The following is a 9,423-nucleotide window of genomic DNA, read 5'->3' as shown; positions in this document are numbered from 1 at the left end:
GAAATAAAACACTTCGATCCAGGGAGCAGAAGAGGTAAACAGCACCTTGGGTATCTCATTAACTCTGGTTGGGGATCATAATGTTCTACAGCATTTGGAGAGGCACTCTAAAATGTATCCAACAGATCAGAGACACCATTTGTGATAAATCTTGGCCTTTCTGTCGCTAATGACAACATGGTACATCTCATACTCTCCCAAAAGGCACTGCAGTCGATTCATTCTTTATAACCATCTCTGTGACAGAACAGCCATTTAAACATCAAGCAACAGACATCAACTAGCTTGGATTCAACTCGACCACTTAGCGGCTTCGTCTTCATCTTTGGGAGGTAGATACCCATAAAATATCTGCTTCCATTAGACTCAAAAGAACAGTTCATCCAAAATCCAACGTTCATCATTCCAAACCTGTATGACTTCCTTTCTTCTGTGGAACACAGTGAAATATATTTGTAGCAGAAAGTCCAAGCTTCTCTTTTTTTATTCATTGAAAGTAAATGGTGACCATGGCTTTTTCAAAGTAGTTTTCAGTAAAAATAACGACTTAAACTTAAGTCTGATTCTCACACAATCCTTTTGTGTGGCTTTTAAAGATGTGGAATATAGTACTCAAAGTGTATGGACTACCATTATGATGGTTTTAATGGTGCTTCCTGTCATTATGCACTTTTATTGCTAAACTTCCAAAGAAGAAAGTCTTAGAGATTCAGAATGATGTGATAGAGAGTAAATTATGAAAGAATTTTCATTTTTGGCTAAACTATTTCTTGAACAACCCTTCTTTGTTAAACAAAAAAGTAACTACAACTTGAATTTATTTAATTATTAACATGTGTAAAGGCTTAGTTCACCAAAAATGAAAAGTCTTCCATTACTTACCCTAATATCATTCCAAACCTGTAAGACCTTTGTTCATCTTCAGAACACAAATTAAGGTATGTTTGATGAAATCCGATAGCTGTATGACTCCTTCATAGACAGCAATTTAACAACCACTTTCAAGGTCCAAAAAGGTACTAAAATGGTTGACGTATATAATAAAATTTGAATAAATTTGTTATTTTTGTTTTGTTATTGCGCACATTAAGTATTCTCTCGCTTCATAAAATTAAGGTTGAACCACTGCAGTCACATGGACCATTTTAACAATGTCTTTAGTACCTTTCTGGACCTTGAAAGTGGTTGTTAAATTGCTGTCTATTGAGGAGTCATACAGCTAATGGATTTCATCAAAAATATCTTAATTTGTCTTCCAAAGATGAACGAAGGTCTTACAGGTGTGGAACGACATGAGGGTGAGTAATTAATGACAGAATTTTCATTTTTGGGTGAACTAACCCTTTAAGCTCCGGGTGCATACTGCTACAGAGAAATGTCTGAAGTGCTACACACTCCTCAGTGTTGAAACAGTCATTAGAGGGGGAAATAGCACCGAGGGAAATAGCTTTCCAGGCAGGATGAAGGCGCCTAATAAACTCACGTCTGTGATGGATGACTCTGCACCCACAAACCCAGAACACAAAGAGAATCTATGCAACCCAGTCATACACAAACACAATACATCAAGGTGCATGCCTGTCACATCCACCACAACACTACGAATACCGCCTGCCTGCAGTTGTTTGGTAAAGGTGATAAGTGATAAGAATCAAAGGATAAACAAGTCATCTCTGAACAACACAGAGAGTAAAAACATTAAACAAGCCCACTGTGAGAAGAGACACTCCTAGCATGTAGTACACTTTCATGTGTGATATACTGGATAGGACAACTAAACGTTTGACAAAACAATGACAGAATTCACATATGGAAGATACATGCCTGATATATGCAACAATTTTAAATCATTCTGCCCTTCAGCTTCTCAGATTTTCTGTCCAATTAAATGCTCTCTAGAATCTTAAGTGTCTTTATATTCTGTATAATATAAAGAATATATTATACTACAGGGCTGTTGAATGCTTGAATCTGATTTGTCGACGAACGAGGTGTGCAATTATTTTTAGGGAAACGCACGGCTAAAGTAGTTCCAGGTAGGTCTGTACCGCATTAGTTCCATATCACTTCGCCATATGATTTCAGTTATTTCAGAGGTCCACACAGCCTACAAGCGCAAAAGTACAAAAACCCACAACAACACTGACCAATCAAATAGATGAATACTTCAATCATGAAACTCTAGATGGCGCAAGCTGATGATAATTACAGCATTAACTACTTGGCACAACCTGATCGGTCAATGTCACTTCTGCAACCAATGAGCTTGTTGCTCACACAATTAAATGGCATTCACTATAACAGTTTGCAGCACCCTTCAGAGTTCTTCTAAACCCCCTCACCATTCCCCAGCTCCACCTGTAGAGATCTGCTATGGGTAATTGACATATGCTATTTGTGCAGCAGCACCATGTCTTACTCACAGCAGCGTATCGGCGTATATATTGGCAGTAGCAAGTTCCTGTACTTGTAGCAGCAACAACAACAGCTATAATCTACTACAACAGCAATAATCTACAGCAGCAACAATTCAGCAGATCTATTCCACCAAAACCAAATACATTAACATTGTCATATCCATTACCATGCTAAAAATCTTCTGAGAGAAAATAAATTATTTCCATGTTTTTTGACACCAAATTACGTTTTATGTATGAAAAGCACGTAGGCACATACATAGGCCTACAGTAAAAACACAGAATCGTGTTGTCAGCACTGCTCTTACGATTTTATCAATAAAATAGTTTAACAGCTTAAAAGCAACATGACATTTCTCAATAGCGAGGTAATGTTCTTGGAGCAGATATACTTAAAGTTTCAATATTAGTAGAGACGCTGCTGCCGAACACTGTTGAGAGAGAGAGACACAGACTCCGGTAATCGCATACGCTAAATCTCTCTCTCTCTCTAACTACATAACTGCATTGTTCTCCTATCAATGGCTGAAGCCCTAGCTACTAGCTCTAAAATGATGTTTTAGAATTAGCAACGGAGGCTTGGGATTAGATGTGCAAGAAATTAGTCCTACACACAAGAGTGTTTTAAGGACAAAAACCAGACAAATGTCTGACAAAAACATCTGAACAATGTCTTGAGGTGTGGTAACCATAGCACAAGCAAAATAATTGACTCCAGGCCATTGAGTTATTAGAAAAATAATAGTCCGCTTTGCGCCGCATCACCACCTTGGGTACATTATTTTTCGAATAATTCAAATGGCACATCGGAAATTATACATATATAAATCCATCTATCTACACTACATTGCCAAAAGTATTGGGACACCCCTCCAAATCATTGAATTCAGGTGTTCCAATCACTTCCATGGGCACATGTGTATAAAATCAAGCATCTAGGCCTGCAGACTGCTTCTACAAACATTTGTGAAAGAATGGGTCGCTGTCAGGACCTCAGCGTGGTACCGTGATACGTTGCCACCTGTGCAATAAGTCCATTCGTGAAATTTCCTCACTACTGAATATTCCACGGTCAACTGTTATTGGTATCATAACAAAGTGGAAGCAATTGGGAACAACAGCAACTCAGCCACGAAGTGGTAGGCCACCTAAAATCAGAGCGGGGTCAGTGCGTGCTGAGGCGCACAGTGCGCAGAAATCGCCAACTTTCTACAGAGTCAATAGCTACAGACCTTCAAACTTCGTGTGGCCTTCAGATTAGCTCAAGAACAGTATGTAGAGAGCTCCATGGAATGGGTTTCCATGGCCGAGCAGCTGCATCCAAGCCTTACAAGTGCAATGCAAAGCGTCAGATGCAGTGGTGTGAAGCATGCCGCCACTGGACTTTAGAGCAGTGGAGACGTGTTCTCTGGAGTGATGAATCACGCTTCGCTGTCTGGCAATCCGATGGACAAGTCTGGATTTGGCAGTTGCCAGGAGAACGGTACTTACCTGACTGCATTGTGCCAAGTGTAAAGTTTTGGTGGAGGGGGGATTATGGTGTGGGGTTGTTTTTCAGGGGTTGGGCTTGGCCCCTTAGTTTCAGTGAAAGGAACTCTTAATGCTTCAGCATACCAATACATTCTGGACAATTTCATGCTTCCAACTTTGTGGAACAGTTTGGGGATGGCCCCTTCCTGTTCCAACATGACTGCGCATAATCTTATCATTGTGCTAACATATGATAATAAAATTAAGTGTGTGAACTTGACCAGAGCATATTTCTGATTCTGAAATATCATTCTTTCTGAAATATCAAGTCAGTGTGGTACTGTATAGCAGGAGTGACTCAGGACACCCATGTTAAACAGCGGCTAAATAACAGTGATTATGGAAAACCAGCTGCCAAATGAGAGTGGGCGAATGATTATATCTCCAGAGCACTTTGAGAAGCTGTTAACAGATCTGAAAACAGGTGAATAAGGTCACCATGACACAATGTAAGGTTATGCTGGTGCTAAACAGTGGCTATTTGTCTTGTAAAAACCCAATCCAATCTCCTTCCCGACATGAGCTAGCTAAATGCAGACAACCAGACAATTCAGAAAGATATATTTGTGTTGAATAGGGGACAACAGTCACTAAAGTTTTCTTCGAGAATGCTCCATTTCCATTTCCGACAGAAATGAAGGAGAGTAAATCACACATTAGGTGACGGTTCAATGTGACAGGAAGGCAGTATTCAAACCAGAAATAATGAGAGCAGTTTAACAGTAATAGGTTATAGATGGCACCTGGGACTTCACAGTGATTCTCAATCAGGATTGGCATCAGCTGTGCTGACTTTTTTTTTTTTTGCTTCACTACAAAACAAGAGTTTTTAGGTAATTTGAGGCTGTCTGGCAAGACGCCACATGAGAATTCAATTCCTGTCTTGAGGAGGAGAGGGTGTAAAGAAGGAAAGAGGCAGGAAAGGAAATTATAACCTGCACACTCACACAATAAATCACATAAAGATATGTGTGGAACTGAATCTTGAAGTTTCCAAAATCACGATAAATTTTATTAGTAAAGGGGCATTTTTATAAATCAACATACAATGAATAAGGAACTCTGAAGGGGAAGATAGGTACAGGGACCTGTTTCCAAAGGAACTAGCTGCGATTGCCCAATAAATGCAACACAAGCTCCTCGTCTTCGGCCAGCGAGAGGCCAGTGTCCAGAGGAGTTACTGTGGACTCCTTCCTGGGCTTCTTCCTGCCCACCTGTGTCTGCTGTACTTCATCATCACTATCATCATCCTCACTGCTGTCGCTGCTGAAACTTCTCTTCTTGCCTCCGTGGTCTGATGAATCGCTGCAAAGACAAAGATAAAACAAGGGTTAATGCACAGATGTGAAAACAGAATACAAAGGGAAGACAGGCTAGATATACAGGGGAGAGTGAGGTAAGTTGTGTCGGCTGTGTCACCCCATTTCAATTTCATTTTCAGCAGCCATTACTTCAATCTTTCGTGTCACATGATCTTTCAGAAATCATAATATACTGATTTTGTGCACAAGAAACATTTTTATTATCAATGTTAAACACGATTTTGCTGCTCAGATTTTCGTGGAAACCGTGATACATTTTTTTTTTTTGATTCTTTGATGAATGGAAAGTTCAAAAGAACAGCATTTATTTGAAGAGGAAACATTACAAATGTCCTTTTTGACACTTTTGATGAACTGAATGCCTCCCTGCTGAATACAAATATTAAATCTTACTGACCCTAAACTTGTAAGTAGTGCAAGTTAATGAAAAAAGTTTAAGAACCTACCTTCACATTTTTTTGTTTCTAAAATAATGGTAAAAAAATGTTTGAAAATTTTTTGTTTCACTACATTAAAAAATTCTGAATATTGAAGGTTGCTTGGATGGTTTATTCATGGATATCTTTAAGAAAATGTTTAAAATAAGACTTGGAACAGGGTACTGCATTATTGAAATGTCTTTCAAAAAATGTTCATACACCTGGGAGGTGTTGACAGTTCCTACCATCAACATGCACTGCATTTTAAAAACATCTAATGAGGTAAAGGGTTTTTTCAATGTACTGGCCCATGCGGGTGACCTTGATAACTAATGCAGACAATTCCTAACTTAATTAAATGAGTTAAGGCTGCACTCATGCACATCCAGAGCAACTTATACTATTAGAGTCCTGTCAAGAGACTTTGAGGTGTGAAAAGCTGTTCTCTGGTCTGATTTATAGCAAAAAACAATGTTTTGTCACGGAAATAGCATTAAACTTCCACTAGAGCTGCATGATTAATCGTTAAAAGATCACAATCTTGATTCTTATTTGTAAATGACAATGATTTGCCTATATCTATTAAACCTTTGACAAAATCACACTGGAACATTCAAATCTGACCCAGAGAAAGCAGTTTTGTATTGGTATGAAACAGCTTAACAGTCTTTTCAATCACACAGTATCATTATTTCTATGTAACAAATATTCATATTATCACAGAAGTACTGGGATAAAAGTTAGCAAGTTAGACGTAATTTTTTTTGTTTTCGCACACAAAAAGTATTCTCGTCGCTTCATAACATTAAGGTTGAACCACTGTAGTCACATTGACTGTTTTAATGATGTTTTTACTACTTTTCTGGAACTTGAATGTGGTAATTTCATTGCTTTCTATTGAGGATAAATAAAAAAAGCCTCTTGGATTTCATCAAAAATATCTTAATTTGTGTTCCAAAGATGAACTACGGTCTTACGAGTTTGGAACGTCATGAGGGCGAGTAATTAATGACAGAAATTTCATTTTTGGGTGAACTTTGGGTGCTATGATGAGAAATTTCTGTGCCTTCCTGAACTCTTTGCAATAGCTCATAGGGTTCCATATGCAATGAGATATGTAGATGGAAAGGGAAGTATCAGTACATTGTGCACTCATGTATATCTAGCAGAGATTTCATCTAAAGTAGGTTCTGCACAGCTCTTCTACATAATAAAACCACTAAAAAAACAGGAATGATGACAGATCAGCACAACATTTAATTAAGTTAGAAGGTCTTAAATGGTTCTAACTTAATTAAATGAGTTAAGACTCAAATTGTGCACTCATGTATATCCTGAACAACTAATATCATTAAAGACCTGTCTAGAGACCACCTAGAGGTGGAAAAATCTATGCTCTGGTCTATAACAGTCAGGGATGCAGCTAGCACACATCATTAAGCTGTTAAGGGCTTCTGGTCATACAGAGTCTTAAATCACTGGCTATGTCCAGCCAGCTCAATGACTCAGGATTAGGGATGTGCAAAACTATGTTTTCAAAATTGACTAGCTATATAAAGCACCTCTGCTAAAAACTCAAAGTACACTATAGGTATATTTCAATATTAAAACTATTTATTTAAAGGTGCCATCGAAAATTTTTTTACAAGATGTAATATAAGTCTAAGGTGTCCCCTGAATGTGTCTGTGAAGTTTCAGCTCAAAATACCTCATAGATTTTTTTAATTAATTTTTTTAACTGCCTATTTTGGGGCATCATTAACTATGCACCGATTCATGCTGCGGCCCCTTTAAATCGTGCGCTCCCTGCCCCCTCTGAGCTGTCGACTATAATACAGTGCATTTACAAAGTTCACACAGCTAATATAACCCTCAAATGGATCTTTACAAGATGTTCGTCATGCATGCTGCACGCATACATCGATTCCTGTGAGTATAGCATTTATTTGGATGTTTACATTTGATTCTGAATGAGTTTGATAGTGCTTCGTGGCTAAAGCTAACATTACACACTGTTGGAGAGATTTATAAAGAATGAAGTTGTGTTTATGAATTATACAGACTGCAAGTGTTTACACTGCAAGTGTTTACATACCAGTTTATAATGTTTACTTTAATGTATATCTGCCTCAAACAGCTGTGGAGCATCATGTCAAAAAAATATTCTCGGTGCAGATACGTTGGATGGGTTTAATAATTGAGACGCTCGTGTTCGCTCTAGACAGAGTGTACGTTTTTCTCATGACACATAGCAACACAGCTAAAAGTAAAATATGTTGGACCATTTATTGAAAGTAGCTTCCTTTTACTGTATTTGAGAGCTGTATTTGAGTTGGGGGATGCGTGAAGCATGAAAAGGGTGCCACTAGTGTCGCACAAACTACTTTGCCTTTAAACTTAGGAACACACCAAGCCGACGGTGGGCTGTCTGGCAGTTTTTGTTCGTCGACCGACTAAGTTTTCTCAGTGTGTTCCGCACCGTCGGCTGAAGTTGGTCCTCGTCGCCTTTTTTTCGGCCGATTCGAAATGTTGAATAGGCGTCTGAGCTCGTCGGTCCGTCGGGCCATCTGATCATTCTGACTGGCTGTTCAGATACTGCCACCTGCTGGTTTGGAAAGGCATTTCATCTCACGTAGGCGCAGAACTGACGTGCTACTTGGCCGTCGGCTGTCTAGCGTTGGTTTGGTGTGTCAGGGCAACTTTGGATACAGACGCTGCCGACGTGAGCTAACCCCGCGGTGTGCTTTCGTCGCCACTAGTTCGTCGGCGTCGGCTTGGTGTGTTCCGGCCTTAAGACCTCTTAAAGGGGTGGTTGATTATGATTTCAATTTTTTAACTTTAGTTACTGTGTAATTAGAGATTCACCGATTGATCGGCCAGGGATCGGAATCGGCCGATTTTCCTCATGATCGGCCCGGATCGGTGATCGGCCGATCAGTCTCACTTCTTACCGATACCGAGCCGATCTTTTTTGTTACCAGCGGCACAGGCAATAACGTCAGCTGCGCGTTCTCGTTCTCTTCTCTGTGGCGGTGAAGTGACACACACCCACGCGGGCGCCTACACTCTCTCACTCGTCTCATTAGCTTAAATAATGCTTACTTTTAGTCATTCCCTCAGGTTTCGTGCTCACACCGAAGGCGCGCGCATCACTGATCTATATAGGTGAAGCGGGCAAGCCACGAGACAGAAGTCAAACAGAGTCACAAGAACCAAAGTAAGTGGCTTACTGCGCTTAAACTGTCAAATACATACAGAAGTATGTCAAAACCAGTGGCACAGGCAATCTTGGCGAGTATTCAGATAAACACAGACACTGAATGTGTCATTTTACATTTGATTACTTTAATTTCTGTAGTATTTCTTACCTGAATAGAAACCCAGTTAACCCCAAAAACTTAAGTGTCATAGCTCTCTTTACACTATTGCATTTATTTGAGCTGTTTATATTTTATTACTGACTTTTACTTGTTTTTGTTTTTTTTAATGAAAATAAAACTTTGCATTGAAGAAAAGTAGATTTTTGTTTGTATATGTTGTCAATTATAGTTCTTAGAAAGAAAATCGGAATTGGCAAAAATCGGTATCGGCCGATCTCACTAACAAAAAAAAAAAAATTGGAATGGGCCAAGAAAATTGCAATCGGTGCATCTCTATATGTAATGTTGCTGTTAGAGCATAAACGACATCTGCAAAGTTACAACGCTCAAAGTTCAAAGCAAAGGGAGATATTTT

At 39.1% G+C, this 9,423-nt stretch overlaps 1 protein-coding gene across 1 annotated transcript in view; it reads right to left on the bottom strand.

The window, feature by feature from the left end:
- Positions 1 to 4,931: 4,931 nt before the first annotated feature.
- Positions 4,932 to 9,423, bottom strand: part of ddx10 (DEAD (Asp-Glu-Ala-Asp) box polypeptide 10) — a 32,262-nt gene continuing 27,770 nt past the window's right edge. The window contains exon 18 of the mRNA XM_048166072.1: positions 4,932 to 5,252. Within this exon, the coding sequence (XP_048022029.1) occupies positions 5,051 to 5,252 (202 nt within the window). The 3' untranslated portion in view covers positions 4,932 to 5,050. The remainder of the gene's footprint in view (positions 5,253 to 9,423) is intronic.

Source organism: Megalobrama amblycephala, linkage group LG18 (assembly GCF_018812025.1).
Source record: "Megalobrama amblycephala isolate DHTTF-2021 linkage group LG18, ASM1881202v1, whole genome shotgun sequence".
Lineage (NCBI taxonomy): Eukaryota > Metazoa > Chordata > Actinopteri > Cypriniformes > Xenocyprididae > Megalobrama > Megalobrama amblycephala.
The sequence above is the reverse complement of the archived record's forward strand: the minus strand, read 5'-3'. Positions and strand labels throughout refer to the sequence as shown.